The sequence below is a fragment of the Sturnus vulgaris genome, chromosome 6 (assembly GCF_052056855.1).
Source record: "Sturnus vulgaris isolate bStuVul1 chromosome 6, bStuVul1.hap1, whole genome shotgun sequence".
Lineage (NCBI taxonomy): Eukaryota > Metazoa > Chordata > Aves > Passeriformes > Sturnidae > Sturnus > Sturnus vulgaris.
The window spans coordinates 13,094,796-13,113,606 of NC_142248.1; the positions used below are offsets into that span (position 1 = coordinate 13,094,796).

Here is an 18,811-nt window from a genome sequence, read left to right on the forward strand (position 1 = left end):
AGAGATGTACTCATCACAACTTAAAGAACTGCAGTGAATTTCTATTCACATCAGTAAATCCAGGACTATGTTTGCAGGCTCTAAACCAAATCCTTCATCCATGCAGGCTCTGATATGTCACTGGATTCCTCTTTTCCTTCCCTTGCTTTCCAGCTATTTGGAGGAATTTTAAAAGGCTGCCTCTCAAAGCTACACCAAATGTCCTAAAGATAGGACCGTGTAGCTCAGCGTACAGAAATGTCATGTTCCTTCTATCATCATCTCTGTACCTACACTGTTTCCAAAACATTCACTCGCCCAACACAATGTAATGTGGTTGCAAAGAGCTTTACAGACTCTGGAGTAACACCAACTCCCCTCCTGCATAATATGAAGCTGATGAACAGTGCATCTGTACAGATTTACTCCTGCCTTTTTTGTGCCTTCATATGTTTACTCGTGCACCCACAGCTCTTTCTAAAAGAAACTTGATTCTCACTTTCACGGCTGCGTTAACATGACACCAAAACCTGCTCCTGCGGCAGTTTGCAGGGGGATGAGGATGTCATGCTGACACATCCAGGGTTTGATCTGACAGCAAACAAGGATTGCAAAAAACCAAAACCTTTGGTTTGAATGGGTTTGGCTGGGAGGAGAAAGCTCTCCTGGCTTTCAAGCACATGAACCCTCACGTATTCAATGGAGACTGGGGGGTAGGGGGGCCATAACCTGCTGGGGGTAGGAAGATGGCAGAGGTTTTTATGGCTTATACCATCAGAAGACTTTGCCTCACACCTCCTTCATTTCCCTGAATGAAGTCTCTGAAATATAAGTCAGGTCTAACCTTTCTAAAAGTAAGCAGCACTGGTTTATGCTGTCTCAGACCAGACATTTTGAAACAGAAGGCTGACTGCTGCCCTCCACTACCTTTTACTAATCCACCTGCCAGTAGTCTCAGGCACAGCAGACAGAGGAGCTTGTCTCCTTTTGTCACCATATGCATGCTTTTAGGGCACACAATGACAATCAGGACAAAAATACCACTGGGATTTCATTGTATTGTGCCGATGCAATGTAATTTGGCAGCACACAGAGAATGCAGCAGAAAAACAGCAGGGAAGATGGTGATGGGAAACCACACACTCAGGCTGCAGGAGTCAGCCTATGTACAGTCCTGGGAGCCAAATGCAAGTGGGACTTACACACATGTACATGACATGCACATGCACACAGACAGGCACACAGAGCTGTGGGAATTAATCAGGAGTTGCAGGAAGCATTTGAGCACAGCCACAAATGCAGAAATCAGTAGTTTATATCCTAGATCCTTAGAAAGAAGGGACTCGAGGACAGGAGTTGTAACTCTACATAACCAATCCTTTGCTACCCTGACCTGGGGGGCTCCTGCCAGAATCATGGTGCTGGAAGACCTCATGCAGATACGAAAAAGGCTAAGAAGAGCTCAAACCCAGATTTCCTGTGAGAAAATGTGGCTGGAATTCTTGATTACTACATGCATTGCAATTATTTCCTGTCTCTGAGGAAAAGGAAGCATCTCTGGGGAGGTAAAAGGTAGGGGAAGGAGTATGGGAATTGCTGCAGGGGGATCTGTAGGTAAGGCATCCAAAGGGAGTACCACATGGTGAGACTAGGGAGGTGAAAACCTTAATACATTAATTTTTCACCAGTAATGAACAGATTGATGGGTCCTGCTTCTCATATCACATACTGTCTTTTCCATGAGAAAGAGGTAATACAATTTGTATTGCCTGCACTGAGTTTGGGAGACAGCTGTGCAAGGCAAACATCTTCCCATACTTCTTTTACCGTGGGTCACCATGTTTTCCCCAAAAATCATGCTGAGGCTGTGCACACAGATGCCATGCCCCCAGTGAAGAAGACAAAAGTGCTCATTCCCTTCTTAAAGGAGGAAAAAAAAAAGGAAACAATATTTTCACTTTCACACTAGCAGCAAGCAGCAGGCGAGAATCAAGAGGTGCTAAGAGATGCAAGCATGTCCTTTCCAACAGATACCTTCTTCTTCGCCAGCAGTAAGTCCTGGTAAGCATTGGAACGCAGAAAGCGCGCGTAGCTGTCACTCTTCATCAGCTTGTAAATGTGCTCCTGTGGGATGAGGGGAAATGAGAGACAGAGAATTGTTATCAAACCTCATTTAGACATCACAGAAACTTAAAACATGGAGAATTGGAAGAAAGGGAGACTGATCAGAGTTCTAATTAAGTCTGCTATTATTGATTATCTGTGTTGTGTGGTGTACACGAGATCCATCCTAGGGCAGGACCTGCTGTGCCTGGGGCTGTGTGAACACAAAACAAGGGGAGGGCCCTCACCCCAAAGGCTGGCACCCATTATTCACTCATCAGGATTATTCTGCAAAGACTGCAACTCTCTGAAGTCCCCAAATTATAACAAAGTGCCTACTCTGGGAAGAAGAAATAAACACCAGAAATTATCTCATAGATTAGGTTTCATTTTACCAGTTACAGATACTTGAACAATCACCCAGCACTCCCTTCCTGTTCATGGAAGGGAACTGATACTTGCATACATTTCAGCTCCACTTTAGACATGCACTCAAGTAAACCAATGTGTTAACGTCCTGAAAAAGCCTGTATCTGTGGTGACTATGCAGGGAATATATGACTAGCTCCAATGTGGATGGCTACATCATGTGTATAAAGTTGGATGAATCTCTCTTTTAGGATCTTCTCTTAAGTCAAACTGCTGTTACTAGTTTCTCTGTGAGCACTTAACTATGTGTATCCTCAAATTTACAAAGTGGTGTTTCATTGCAGCAGAACTTAATACATACTCTTTTCTAATTTCCTTGCTAAGCTTTACTTTCCTGCTGAGAATCCCTTAACACAGTCAGCTTTTCTCCTAGTTATCCCTGGATTTACAGAAGATATTATCCCAAACATCAAGAAAATCAAATCAAAATACTTTGACCAAATAATAACAGAGAACACACTAAAAGAGCTCAAGAGAAAAACAGGCACCTTGGACCTTTTTCTTAGACTTTGCCCAAGGAAGCACTTTTATAGAGTTAATGAGCAGTTTTATCTATAGCGAATTATACAACGTGAAATATTCTCCCCTGCCCTAAAGCCATTGTACATGAAACTTTAGAAGAATCAAACCAGACAGAAGTTGCTTAGCTTATTTCAGTGTGTTAACAAACCAAGCAGAATTCCCTTATCCTCATCATCATGGGTAATTAGCAATGACCTGTCTATACACAGAAGAACTGCTTAATTCAGCTTTCTTACACTATTTGGTATAGTCCTATGAGGGCCACTGGTTTTCCTTCGACACAACATAAATGTATTATTTGAGCTACATCCTGGTGTGGAACAATTTTTACTGGTTAATTTCCATACTTGCTTTTAATCTTGACAGATCCTACTTTGTGCAGCATTATCTAGCCAAAGGACAGCACAAGATTTTGCAACAGAATTGTTCATCACAAAACCACTAGGTTGGAAGAGAACTCCAAGATCATAGAGTCCAACCCATGTCCTAACACCTCAACTAGACCATGTCACTGAGTGCCACATCCAGTCTTTTTTTAAACACATCCAGGGATGGTGACTTTACCACCTCCCCGGGCAGACAATTCTAGTACTTGATCACTCTTTCCATAAAAAACTTTTCCCTAATATCCAACCTATGTTTCCCTTGGTGCAGCTTAAGACTGTGTCCTCTTGTTCTGTCAACTGCTGCTGACATAAAAAGCTATCTATATGCTTTATATTTTTATGTTTCACATAAAGCTATTTAGCAACTGTCACCCTTCTTGCTTCAGAAAAAACACATGGTAGGCACAGTTTCATACTTCTCATGTACAGCATTGCCATGAGATTTGACATCCAGCTGTGGGACATTTGTTCTATTTATGCAGGATAGAATGGGCCAAGTACACCCTAAGACAAGGAGAAGAAAAATAATGCACATCATGGATATGATCATTAAAAGGTTTCTATTCTCTCGTGTGAATAAGGATTTTCACCATCAGTTCTCTCCTAAATATATCAAGTGTCATAAATTCAGGACTCTTGATTTAAACCCAACCACACCTCAACCAGTTTGCCTGTACTGCTACCACTTAAGGTTTCCAAGGAGATGCCATGTCCTCCTAATGAGTTCTTTGTAACTACTTGGGAAACAAACCCACCTAACTGGTGCTTTTCCAGGACCATGAGGAGACTGATGAGTAAGTGGGCACCTTGTAGCCCATCAACAGTAAAGGGCCTGAGGGGTCTCCAGAGCCTTCATCCTCTTAGTGGTCCTGTTTGCAGCCACCAGTACATGCAGGTGCTGAGGTGAGCAGGAAGGTGCTGTGGCTGAGGCAACATGGTCGGTGAGAGGGATATTTATATTAACATTTTGAAAAACTTATATTAACATTTTTCCCTGTCTTTGGGCTTCAAGTGGTTTCTTTACCAGTGGTCAGACAACTGAGTCTGGTCTGAAACATGATACCATTTTTGGAAAATAACTTCCAGGTTTCACTGCCACACAGAGGTAAAGGAGAACACATGAGGCTGGCCATACGATCCACCTGCATGCCAGCAACAACTATCATTCTTGCTTATGTCAAGACAACTTCATGTACTTGACCTTAAAACAGTATAAAGTCAGTATCTGGCAGTCAGAAGGAAAATTGCTTCAATCCTGAGATGAAATAAACCACACAAAGCTGCCTTCTTAACTGAAGCCCTTCCCTGAAATAGGGCTATTGCACAGCAACAGCCCTGCAGTTAGCTAATTGGTATGAAGCATTTTCTCTGCTTTTCACATCTTGGAATCACTAAGCAGCAACTCTGCTACCTTTCAGCTGTTCACCACAGATATAATCAAACGGGGGATAAGTATTCCTAGGCTTTGAATGCTAATGAAGAAAGAAGGTTGGGCATAGGAAAAGAAGGGACATGCATAGCTTCAGAAGCAAAATTTACTTTTTAAATGTCAGAATTTAAAGAGCTTGCTTTCAACAATCTCTAGACTGAAGGCATGAATGATGCACTAGTAATTTATTTTACAATGCTGCATTTCTGAAGTACCTACTGGAAATCTGAGCCAGTTGCTTAGATCAGCAAAGACTGCCTTCCAATTTGCAACAGTACAGGACAACTTGCATTGCTATGGTGAAAATCCCTACTGAGACTGCACGATGAAGATTTCTGCTAAAATTGTAGCTGTGGTGTATGTCCAGCCCACTTACACACCAAATCTAGCTGCAGGATGGGAAAAGCCAGTGGCTGGAACATTTGTTTTGATCTGCAGCCTACTCTGTTCTTTGCCATCAAGCCATTTTCTCTTATGTTTTCTGGAGTCTGCAACTTCCTAGGGAGAACCTACAGCTAGTGTTTAGCATGTCCTCATTTCATAAATACATTGAAGGCTACTGGAGGTCTAAAAACTGATCATATACTTCTGTGGAAGCCTGAGCAACAGGCAGAGGTGTGGGCTTGGATTTAGTTGCTCTGTGCAACTTGTGCAAATTGTCTTGTCCTTCTCTGTCATGGATTTTTTTAGCTCACTTTGGATCATTGCAACCCACTGGTCTCTCACTTCTTATTTTACTGAGAAGCTGGTTTTTTGCACCTTTTTATCACGTGGTGGAAAGAAAGGACACCCACATCAAAGACTGAAATCTCCCAGTGCAATACACTTTGTAAACATGCACAATCTCCCTGATATTATATGACAGTACTGGTAAGAAATATGAGCTTTTCCATCCGTACACTGAGATAATTCTCCATTTTGTGGTTTATTACAGGGTAATAAGCTCACTACTGCTGGTTCTCTAAATAGAAAAAGTAAATGCACTACCTGTGTAATTTTTAACAATGCAGCTGCAGCTCTGGACATTCCAGTCTCTTGCACTGTGAGCAGTCTGTCCAGAATTATCACTGCAACACTTCTTTAAAAGTGCCATGGGATGTTCCTGTGCCCTAAGAGCAGGGAGGACCATTGCATCTAGGTGGTGTAGCCTCTCCTAGCCATTGCTGTGTATCCCTTCCCAAGTATGGCTCAGTCTCACAGCTCCCTGCTCCAGCCCTAAGACAGCAATCATTTAGGGAGTTACATTGCAAACCCAAGGATTTAAAACAATCATCTAACGAAACTGCCCAAGTGATCTATTAAAGCAATTAAACAAGGTAGCTTATAAAACCAGATGAAATGCAGGAAAAAAGTATTTTAGTATTTGGCCAGCAGTTGACAGCCATCACGTGTCCCACTGGTCTCCCCTGCAGCCTTGCCAGCTCTTTCTGAGCACCAAGCTGCCATCTCTGGCCACTGCAGTGGCAGCTGTAAGTGGAGACAGGGACTGACTTGACACGTGTGAGGGAGCCCTGGCAAGCTGGCTTTTTGAGCTGACCAGTCACTCAGTTCCTCACACAGCATGCTGCTGATGAGTGCCAGCTGTACTAATACTCCTCTGTGACAAGGGATGCACATTGGGAAATGTCAGTCTAACACGGAGAGTGACACAAGAGCCTGCTTTTGTAAGTACAGTGGATTTCTTCTCCAGAAAGTAAAAAAAGTCCCTTACAAGATTCCTGCAAGCAGAGCGGGTTTACTGTCAGACATCCCCATGACTGTTGTTTCCCAGTTCTTGAACCAAGGCAACAGAGGCAAAGGGATCTGCTTGCATGTGAGAAAAAGGCAGACCCACTTTTGTGTCTTATGTACCTGAATCACATCTCCTCCATGGTAGGGAAAAATATGCAGTGGTCCTGGGGGCTGTCCAGCTTCACTGAGCATCCTCTCTGTACCTGGTCTTCTGTCATGAGAGTTACACTTCAGACAACATAACTATTCCACTTGCCACAACCATTATATGATATAAAGAAGAACAAACGGTACATTTAAAAGGGAAAAATATTGTCCTTTCTAGGAAAAAAGGAATCAGTGAGATAAATCACAAAAAAATTCTCTTCCACAATTATGTGAAACCAACAGAAAATCCCACCCTTGACAGCTGACAGCTTAAGTGCAGGGAAATAAACCCTGATAAGGTTCAGCATCTCTCGGCTATTTTCCTTCCACAAGCTTTACCTTTGGAAAGAGATGAAGGACAGGCATTGTAAATTATTCCTGACAAGAGTGGAAAGGGGGAAGAAAAAATAAAGTTTGCAATCCAGATGGGAATGTGGGAGGTGGCTGAGATAGCAGAAACCATCTCAAAGCTGCACCTGCTCCAAATCGATGTGCTGCAATGTGATCTCAGGTCTCTTCCCCCTCACAGTCAAAGCACAGTGACCCTGAGGAGGGCACGGCTGCCAGATAAGCAGAACCTTGGGAGCAGTCAAGAAAAAATGTGGGTAAAAATCCTGAATGATAAAAAAGTAATAACATCTGACTCACACAAGGCACGTGATAGATCACAGGAATTATGTTCTCTGTTAAGAATGTTTCTTTTTAGCAGAAAACCTTAGTTCTTTCCTCTGGTTTGTGTATATGAGACAAGAACAGAATCTGTGGTTAAACATCCATTCATAATTTCACCAGTATTTTACCCATCTTGATATTTTGTGACAGGCTTGAGATATTTTTGGAGCTATGAAGGCCAAGCACAACGTTCTCAAGAACTCTGAACACCAGCTAAGTTGCAGAAAGCCCTTAAATTTGAATTTGCTGATAGAAATTTTTCCCTGTTTGTGCCTAAACACAACTGCAAACTTCAGATGGGGAATAAGGAGAAATGACAAATTCTTTGCTCACTTCAAGCACAGGTTTCCCATTTAGCACATTTATGGAACAGATCATCTTGACTACCATTACACAGCATGTACAGAACAACCAAGAGATCAGGCCCAGCCAGATGGGGATAGAAAAAGCATGTCCTGCCTGACCAACCTGATCTCCTTTTATAACCAGGTGACCTATCTGGTGGATGAGGAAAAGGGTGTGGATTAAGTCTACCTGGACTTCAGCAAAGACTTCAATACAGTCTCCTATGGCCTTCTCCTGGAGAAGGTGGCAGCCCCCAGTTTGGAGAGGTACACTCTTTGTTGACTTAAAAACTATCAGAATGGCTGGGCTGAGAGAGTGGTGGTCAATGGAGTTGCATCTTGGAGGCCAGTCACCAGTGGTGACTCTGGGGCTTAGTATTGGAGTCAGCCCTGTTTAATGTCTGTATTGATGATTTGGATGAGGGGACCTAGTGCACCATCAGCCAATTCACAGATGACACTAAGCTGAGTGGAAGTGTTAATCTGTTGGAAGGCAGGAAGACTCTGCAGAGGGATCTGGACAGGCTGGATCAATTGGCCAAGGCCAGTGGTAAGAGGTTCAGCAAGGTCAAGTGCCAGGTCCTGCACTTGGGTCACAACAGCCCCAGGCAGTGCTTTAGGCTGGGGGACGAGTGACTGGAAAGCTGCCTGGCAGGAAAGGACCTGGGGGTGCTGGCCTACAGCAGCTGAACATGAGCCAGCTGTGCCCAGGTGGCCAAGAAGGCCAATGGCATCCTGGCCTGGATCAGCAATAGTGTGGCCAGGAGGAGCAGGGCAGTGATTGTCCCCCTGTGCTCAGCACTGGTGAGGCCACACCTCTAACCCTGTGCCCAGTTTTGAGCCCCTCACTGCAAGAAAGAAATTGAGGTGCTGGAGCATGTCCAGAAAAGGGCAATGAAAATGGTGATGGGTCTAGAAAGTCACTCATATGAGGAGCAGCTGAGGGAGCTGGGGCTGTTCAGCCTGGAGAAAAGGAGACTCAGAGAAGACCTTCTAATTCTACAACTGTCTGAAAGGAGGGAGTAGCCAGGTGGGGGTCAGCCTCTTCTCCAAGGCAGCCAGCGACAGGATGAAAAGAAATGGCCTCAAGCTATACCAGCAGAAGTTCAGATTGGACATCAGGGAGTCACCAGCCCTGGAAGCGTTCAAGAAATTAATTGAGGTGGCACTTAGTGCTGCAATTTAATTGACATTGTGGTGTTTGGTCAAAGGTTGTACTTCATGATCTTGGAGGTGTTTTCCTACTTAAATGATTCTATTCCATGATCTTTAGCTCATTTTGGGGGTTTACACTAAGGCTAGATAGCTATTAAGATGCACTTGAGCTGCAAGGGTCCACTTTGCCTTTCATAAACTGGTAAGAAACCTTGCTGTAGCTGTCTTTTGGAGCACTCCTTCACCCTGTCACCAACACTATTAACTAGTGAGAACTGATATGGAAACCCCTCTTGTATTGCAAGCATGCAGCCAAACCTCTGGCCAGCTGCAGAGGAGATTTGCAGCAGGTCAGACAAATCCATTAAAAGAAAAGGCCACAAGCAATGTAAAGCAGTAGATTAAGCAACTAAATAAATAACAGCATACTGCAATGAATGCTAATATTTGTGCTACCTGTATGCCTGGCACTGGGGAGGAATTTACTGCAGATTCACACACGAGAGAGTGCTGCCTGAGTGAAGGCCTTGTGGCCTTTGCAGGAAGGATGGGAAGAGATGCCAGCTGAGAACCTGCCTGTAGTTTGTTTTTGGAAGAGCTGTCTCTATAGCACAAAGAGGACGTGGGAAGGAGAAAGCAAACACTTCTGCAAGCACATGGTGTGCGACTGCTGCACCTTCCAATTAGACTTGGCAGCAGTCTAGTGCCTGTCTGTCGGCACCTCTGCTCTGCACAGACTTTTGTGGCAGGAGCTGAGGTTAACCCCTGTGCCAGCACACACACATACTGCAGTCAGCAAAGCCTGCTATCCACGGGTTGTAAGAGATGTGCCCTGTTAACTCTGCTGTACTCTTCCCAGTTCATCCTCGAGAGTCCTGTTTGACCAGCAGGACCCCCTACCACACTGCCACCAGGATCTTCCAAAAAGCCAAAGAAAGGAAAGGAGACCTACTCCTCTTTAAACAGTTACTTGTGCCAAAACTGAATGCAACACTTTTTAGGAGCAATTATGATCAACTGCATCCAACCTAACTGATGGTGCTAAAATGCACTTTAGAAAAAGCAGTAAAAATTACTGCATCAGCTCTGGAAGCGGAAGTATTTGGTAGCAGGCACAGTCGAGATGAGGCAAACAGTGAAGAAGCTGCAGAAGAGACTTTCACATTTGCCCTGATTGAACTTGATGGGAAAACACCAGTGGGAGTGAGAAAGCAGGGAAACGTATGTTTTATTCCAATTCCCTTCAATGTTTCCAAATCCCCACTAAGAGCGCTCCTGGATCTGCTTATTCTGGTCTCTGCATTTAGGATTTCACTCTTCTCAAAAATGCTGTAGTGTCGGTTTGAGCTGCCTGCCTGCACTATCCAGGGTGAGCCCCTTCCCGGAGCCTCTCTGGTACCCGGCAGTGCTGCCATCTAGCAGGGCCAGCTGGGACTGGGTGCTCCAGCTGCTGCAGGACTGCAAGGCTTTCCTGGATTTATAATTGGAAGAGAAAAGCTTCGGGTTGCTAAATGGCACATAAGGGTCTTGGCCTAAGAGTGAATAGCTCTGGAAAATCTGAGCAGTATCTTTTTTGCCCCTCTTAAGTATTCAAGGGATGTGATAATTTATACCAAGTTTTAGCTGGTGCATTTTCTTCACGCTCAACCAAATTGCTTTTACTACTAAGGGGAAAAAAAGATGAATAATTATCCTGTAATATATACTAACCTCCCTGCTAAACTAAAAAGCATAATTTTTTTTTCAGCCCACAAATGAAATTACACTGGGCTGAAGGCACAGGAATGTAAGAAAGAGCCTTAGCAAAGAGGGATAACTGTAAGCAATGAGGGCTCATTTTGAGTAATACACAGAAATCCTTTGTTTAGCCCTGTAGATACATAGTTGGAAACACAATGTAAATCTTTCATGGAAAAGCACATTGATAAAAGTAACACATAAATTTAGCTATGGCTCCTCTGTAAATTGATGAGACAACTGGTTTGCTTCATATTTTCAAACACAAATGTGAGGGCAGAGCTGTCGAGGGTCTAAGGCAGACACAGTGCAGAGGACTAGAGGCAAAGAGTTGTTGAGTGCTGTGCAGTTAAGGGGTCAGCCTGGTACTGCAGGAGGATTTAGTCCTAAATATAGCAAGGGCTATCCTGGGAGACAAGAGTGGGCTGCCAGGAGTCTAACGCCATATGAGCAGCTTTAGGTTTTGAGAACAATGATCATGGCTAAGAGGCTGATTCTCTCAATATGGGCCAAATCCTGCCTACTGGCAAAAGGCCAGAGTGAAAAGGTTTTCCTGGGAGGAGGGGACAACCTTCTGTAGCATTCAGGAGACTGGTATTTCTTTTCCAAATAATACAATATGTAGGAGTCACATCAATGAAGATGAGGTTTTTCCCTCCTTGTGCATGCTGTGGTACAGCTATGAGGTGTAACTACTTAATCTTTTGGTCAACACCCTGACATCTGCAGGCTGTCAGCTGCTTCCTCCTTGTTCTCTCCATGAAAAATCCTGCCAAAAAGCTCAACTGTACCAAGGAGAAGAACATGCAGAACCCCTTAAGCAGCAGAAGGAAATACTATTTCAATGGGGCATTCTGTGTCCACAGGAGATGGTGACAGAGCAGGATACAGCCCTACAGAAACAAACAGAACATAGCTTCTGAGTAAAGGTGGCTATGCTGAGATAGGGAGCACCAACCCTGCTTGGATGCCTACCTAGAGAACACATACTGGATATATAAACAATTTTCCATGCCTCATCAACATTTTCACTGTAAGATATCTGCTGCTATGTCATCTTGGGCTGCTGTTAAGTTGTTGAGCTCAAGATCTCAGAGTCCAAATGTATATTGAAATCTTTTAACTGTTTGCCAACAAGTCCCATCCTTACAGCCCACATTCATACCTGCTGTGGGCTGAGCAGAGATATGAAATTTTGCTGATAGAGTGTGAACATTTAAAAAGGTAACAACCCCTTAAAAAAATTAAAGACTACAGGGTTCGTGCTGCACATGAGTTTAGCAGGAAGAGACCATAACCCCAAAGTCCATGAGAAATGGACTCCTAGAGTTCTGGCTTCTTGATTAGATGAAAGGATACACTTCCAAGCACTTTCACTCCCTATTTGGGAGAAAAGAAACAGTATCAGCAGCTTCCTGACCTTCACATGAAGAGGAAATTCTCTTGCTCTGGATCTGACATGCAGTTGTTTCTTGCTTTCAAGAAGCACAATGCACACTACTGATAGAAGAGTCCCAGAGTCTGAGTGCTGAATTCAATTTCTGAGCAAGCTAGAGGCTTTCTCATGTAATCTATCTAAAGGTATTTTTTGGAGGTAGGAAATGTCTGTCACTGAGGCACTGTTAATACTCATGCATGTAGTTTTAGACAGCTTGGCAGGATCAGCACCCTGAATAACAGGCGGACTATTGTCCTGTGGGAATATGCTGACTGTTCTTGTTACCCTATTCCCATGATCTTTCATTTTGAGAGATCTGTTGCCTTCTGTCACTGAGTCTGCAAGGAGAGAGGTCACTTGTAACTTTTTCCTGGCCCTTTTTCTGCCTGTGTGTGACAGAAGAACATTAGCTTAGACAGTAGTTTGATCCCTGATGTCTTCAGAGACAGAAAGAGAACAGCAAGACAAAAGCTGGATGGTAGATGCTTTTCATATAATATGACTGCTAAACCACAAATTAAAATGGAAGGCAGAAGATAAAAGAAGTATTTTCTGATGTGTGGTGCAAACATACATTTTGAAAAAACTCCCAACAAACCAAAACAGGAAAATAATAGCACAGAATATCTGCTCTTATGTAAACCCCTGCTTCCAGTCTTTTGTCTCCTGCTTTGCACAGCATCAGGCACACCAGCATAAGCCTCCACCATTACTTTGCTATTTTTGCTCCAGACACCTAACTGCTCTTCTGGCTGTATTTGTGGGGCTTTTGATTTTAGATTCAGTTGTAGGTTTTTTTGTGAAATCCACAAGGGCGGGAGCTTGCACTTTTGCTTCTAAGTGTAACAAATACACAACAATAAGACTCTGTGTGTTTTCTACAGTCACCATAACCCAAATACAAGGAGGAGAACCAGAGTACAGTGTAAGGAAGGAGTTTTTCCGCCAGTCCCACAGAATCAGAGCCAAAGAAGGAGAAGGGAATAAAGGTCAAGTCCTTGTGCAGTCCCTAACCTCCAGAGGAAGGTACAAGCTGTCAAACCCCCCCAGGAGCCCTGGGCACACCATTCATGTGTAAATACTGATGTAATATAGCAGTGCTTTCAATTCCCCACAGTGAAGGCTCAAGGTCTCTGAGCAGCACTGGTTCAGGTGGACTTGATCCCCTCTTAGAGGCAGAGCACCTTGGTCTGCCCCATGTCTCTCTCCTTGCTGGCTGCCTGCACTGCTAACCAATTCTTAGTCATTGTCCTCTACACACATGCAACTGGGACAACTGAGCAAAACTTTAAGAAAATAGGAATAATGTTTCTCCAAGTTATTACATGAAAGATAATACAGACATACGATGAATGATTATTTTCGCATCTTCCTTTCACGCTGTGATTTTGCTCAAGACCTACAAAAGGAGTTCTCTATGCCCACTGAATAGACACCAGGCCTTTCACATTCTGTACATGCTTGAAAACACAAAGCTAGAAGTCACTCCTCATTTTCCCTTCTTGGTAAAAAATAACATTTCACTTCCAAGAGATCCTTTCTTAAACTTGGAGTTTGGCTTTGAATTCAACAGGATCCTGTCAAGTTCTGTCAGCACCTTGAGCTTCCTAATACGACCAGAATGCAAACTGATGAGTGATCATTGATAAATCCTGCAAGGATTCGTATCTCTATCACAGTCCAGAACAAACTGAACTACACATGGGACAGCTGAGAGCATGAACTTGGTTCAAATCTCAAGATTAGGTTTAAAGAAGAAAGTTTATACAATGCAGATAATGGACACCAGATAACCCTGGCCAAGATTGTCCAGAGACGTGGTGGATGCCCCATCTCTGGGAACATTCAAGGTCAAGTTGAACGGGGCTCTGAGAAACCTGATCTAGTTGAAGATGTACCCTGCTCATTTCAGAGGAGCTGGACTAGACGAGCTTTAAAGGTCCCTTCTGTCCCACATTATGCTATGCTTCAAATCTGGGACAGGTACATTTCTGGTTTGAGCTGACTGGAATTTAGCATTGTGGTCTAAATCTGCTCTGGGATTAGCCAAAGATCTGCAAAGAACAGTTAAAATCCCTAACTGAGCCTGGATTAGATCTGAATTTCCCTGAATCATCTTCATAGAAACAACAGCTGGTTAGTTCAGGTAAAGGAATATCAATCTAAAACTCTATTTTATTTATTAAAGAATAAAACTAAACAAAGAAAACAGGAAAGGAATTCCAAAGACAACTATGTGGCTTACCTGACTCTGGTACACCTAGCTCTGAAGGCTACCAGTAAATGTAGACTGAATGTCCCTACAAACACTACTGTGAGGAAACAATGCATCCTAGTGATAGTAGCTCCCAACAGCAAGGGACTGAGGAAGGGATTAAAGATTTTCTGAAGGCAGAAATGCATTTCAGGGGAGGCAAGTAGATGCTTGATGGGGTAGGGGAGGAATGGTTAAAAAACTAATAACGTGTTGTACAGATAAGCCATAATTGTCACACTCACAGCTCTGTGTTCCCATGTAAAGATGAATTACTTTGGCTGTCAGCAGCTTCATTAGCCAAAAGAGACCATTCAGATGGACCCAAACCTATTTACTTTCCAGAGCTGGTGGTGCCTCCTTCATATTGCAGGGCTCCACACTGGTTGTTCAATGATGCTGATAACTCCTGTGGGAGCTTACATCCTGCTAAGTACTTCACTGTTTAATTGAACTGACCTTTCCTGATGATGCCCCTTGTATTAAAAGCTGCTTTGTTCCCCAGTGAAAATGGTTTGATAATCATAATATTTTACTCTGAGGACAGTTGTTTAAGAGCAGAAAATAATCAGCTAAATTGGTAGGCTCCCCTCTAGAGGGGCCCAGCACTAAAATGTCAGAAGGTGCTGTGGATGAAGATAGCTGGCAGAGCTGATGATGAGGACAGAGCTAGGAGCAGTGCTGGGCTGCTCAAGGACAGAAACACCAACAAACTGGACAGCTGGGGAGGGGAGTGCAGGCTGAGCCAGCACGGCACACTCTGCTCAGAGCTGAGATGTGCTGGCACAGCTTGAGCTGGGTATTCAATGTACATTGGGGTGGGCAATGGCACCTGCAGGAGCCACAGCAAGAGGGGCAGCTCTCTGCAAGCCCAGCAGTGCATGGGGAAATGGCAAAACGCTTCTGTGGAACAGGAATCCATATCAGAGAGAGGTCTGCCTATAATAATAAATGCACACCAAATTCAGGTTTGTATTAGGAGCACTTTGATGACTGAGATTTGGAGCTGAGATTTTCTTAATCAAAGGAACCATTTGCTTTCAAACCATGACTGGCCTAGGGACAAAGAGGTTTGAAGTGAGAGGCATGTTTGCCAAGAGCCCCTTTTCTCCCTGTCTTTATCTAGGCTAGTTTCCTTACCAGATGGTTGAGCAGCATCTAGGAGAGCTCTTTGGGGCTGGGAGCCAAGGGTGTGCAAAGAAGCACATCAATGTAGACTGTAAGGCAACTGATAACAAATGATGCTTTGCTTTAAACTTGCTGTTATAAAGCACTGGCTGGCCTGAATGTGCTCTGCTATACCTTGCCTTCCTGAGTACAGCAATGTGTCCATTTCCTGTGCTTTTTATAAAGAACTGGCATTTTGTTGATCTCTCAAGTCATGACTAGAGTGTTACATCACCTTCTCCTATTCTTCCACTGCAGGAGTAGCAAACTAATTTTCTCAGATCAGCCAACACTTTTCCTTCCTCTTAGTTTGCAGACCTGCAGGCATTCAAAGAATGTGCTGTTGAGTAAACTAAATTTTTTGTTGTTCTTACAAGGACATTTCAGTTGTTTTCTTCTTTGTGCTAAAGGTACACAGGACAGGACAACACTCATATTTTCCCCTCCCAGAGGGTGTTTTGATTAGTTGTATCTGGTTGAGTCCCTAGGAATGTGGGATGTGTGGGAGCTCCCATGGGCTCCTGGTGCCAGAGTGCTAAGGCAGCTGCTGCAGATTCATGGACAAGAGCCTTAGTGGTGGCAGGACTGACCTGCAAGAAACACCATGGCTGTACCTGAGAGATTCACAGCAACCTGGGATGATCTACATTGGCTCCCATGAAGTGGACGTGCAAACAAAAATGTCCCTTCTCTAGGATGAGCCAGTAAAAACTCTATCAGGGCACTACACCCTTCAGCAATGTCCTGTTCTTCCTGCTTTTGTTAGAATGCCTTCTCAGCTATCCAGCCAAGCAGTCACAAACAGCTTGCTTGGCCTTTGGAGAACTACCAGAAGCCCACCATACAAGAAGGTAACTGGGTTCACCTTCCATATTGTGCTATCCTCTCTTGGCATAGATTCAACCTCCAAGATAACCATAGCTGGCCCTGAAGGTCTACCTTTGCCTCATATTTCTGTGTTCATAAACCACAACAGATGAATTGAGGACATCTGTCATTACAAAAATCCACTGAAATAAAATTAAGCCAAGGAGCTAAAATTGCAGTCTAACTGCCAGGGCTCCAGCTTGATTTTATCAACTCCCCTTTGAATGGCAATTACATTGTGAACTCATCAGTTCAAGGCTAAATCCTCCACGTCTTCTTCTAATTAAACACTCATTGTCTAAACATTTGTCTTATTTTTAGTACTTCTACTTACCAATTTAATCAATTCCCCCATTATTCACCTATCTACTCTAGCATTAATTTTGCCATCATCATTTTTTTCAGGTGATGCAAGAAGTTCTTTTTCACTGCAACTGCCAAGCAAGTAATACATCTTAGCCAGAATGTCTTCGTACTTCTGTATTTCTCAGCTTTAAAAAGGGCATTTAAGTTGCCTGATATTCACAGGAGACTGCCCTGAAACTTCGTGTACATTCCTTCTATGCTGGCCCCAAGGAGCAAGATTGCAATCAGGAAAATAGAGCATTTGATGCTGGTTTGAAAAATTCATTGCCTAACCTTGTATAAGTGGTCCACAACATCTCCCCTGAGATGAAAATATTTTGTTAGTGGAGTATTTTGAAGAATTGTCTTTGAATGCCAATTAAAAAAAAAAAAATCCCCAAACCCAGGAATTATTTTCATTTGCTGCTGGTTTTACTACATCTTGTGATAAAAATGATTATGAGGAGGATATATTTTAACTGTGTCCCTAGTAATATTTGCCAAATGATCCCTTCTTCCTTTTTCTTTTTTAAAAACTAGAAAAATATATTTTCACTTTCCAGAAGGTTATGCAGCTTTACCTTTGCTTGTAGCAGTTTTTCTTAAATTATCTGTTTTCCTCAAGGCATTTTCCATGTACAGTTTATCTGTAAAATTTCCCTGATAAATCTGGAGCCCTAGGAGGGAAGGATTAAGCTCACTGAATTGTCTACTGTCCTATCATTAAGGCATTGTCTGGTGGACAAATTTCTAGCTGTGTTGGAGGGAGTTGCTGCATTTGGGGTTTGGCAGAGGGATATAATTAGCTATAAACAAATAAAATATAGAAAAAGTGTATTAGTCAGGATTTTGATATTTGGCCATCCTGTAAATATGCCAGACTTTGGTGACAGGTAGCACAGAGAGGCAAGCTGAACTGTATAGCACTCTTTCATCTGTGCTTTTTCTCTGAGACATGGCTCCAGCTTGCAGCACCTTGCAGACTTGTAGATTTTGGAACATTAGTTCCCAGAGGAGCCTTAGCCTGTTACAACAGATAGATTCAATGAAAATATCATTTACGCAGCTTGAATAGATACTCTCAAAGTCACTTCAAACTGTGCATCTCCTTTTTCTTACAAGTGAGCAGTGACAATGTGATAGTGGAATATCATATTATAACTGGGAGTTTCATTAGCAGTAGCTCCATAAAACCAAAAACTAACCTGTGCATCTTCATATGTATACCTCCCTGGGTCTTTGACATTTTGGCTTGTTTTCTCATAGCTGTGGGAATCCAGGTTGATAGCACTTTGGGCCCCAGGAGCTAGAAACTCCTGCCAGATTTCTTCCACTCTAGTGGTCACATCCTGTAAAGGTTGTTTCTTGAGATCTTGGACAGCCAACCAAAATCTGTACTAGGAAAAAATTAAAAGAGCAGAAAAGAGAAAAAGAAGAAATCTAGGTAAGATTTTGTGAATAAGCCTAGGCAGAGTACTAAAACAGAGAACTTAATCCTGCATCTATTAGAATTCACAGAAGACTCTCCCTGTAAGCATGATTTCAAGGAGAAGAGGTGATGTACTTTACACCAACCCTTTGTATTTTGGCTAAGATCAGAACACTGACTTTAAGAAGTGACGCATTCTTATTCAAACTGCCCGTGCAGAAGTGTCAGATTAGGTATGCAAACAGGAAATCTCCAGAGCTATGAGCTGGACGACAGGAGCAGGCTCTGCTTCCCACAGCCCCGCTGCAATGTGCTGGTCATTCCTGCCTGCAGGATCAGTCATTCACAGGGGTGCAAAATGAAGAACAAACTTAACATTCATATCATTTCCAGTGTGAAGTTGCAGCAATGCCACTTAGGGAATTTTTTTTAAAATTGTAAACTGACCAGCATTCAGATGGATGCCATGAGAAAAGATGACTCTTGTCATGCCATACTCCAGTTTTACAGAGATATTTTCTTGACTAGGCTATGCTTACAGACTAAGGCAAGTTCATAAACACTGAGAAAATAATCTCCTTGATGACTAAGGAATAATCCATATCTTGATCTGTGAAAACAAAGACCACAAAATATTTTTGCAAGAGTGACATGCATGTCTTTTGTCTTTTACCCTA

The 18,811-nt window shown here is 43.1% G+C and overlaps 1 protein-coding gene across 5 annotated transcripts in view; it reads right to left on the bottom strand.

Annotated features, from left to right (window-relative positions):
- The window catches only part of RGS6 (regulator of G protein signaling 6), a 253,141-nt gene that overhangs the window by 20,720 nt on the left and 213,610 nt on the right, over positions 1–18,811 (bottom strand). For all 5 annotated transcript variants that reach the window (XM_088167049.1, XM_088167048.1, XM_088167050.1 and 2 more), the window contains 2 exons: positions 17,911–18,097; positions 2,014–2,103 (listed from right to left, as the gene is read on the bottom strand). In XM_088167049.1, coding sequence (XP_088023175.1) covers positions 2,014–2,103; positions 17,911–18,097 — 277 coding nt within the window. The remainder of the gene's footprint in view (positions 1–2,013; positions 2,104–17,910; positions 18,098–18,811) is intronic.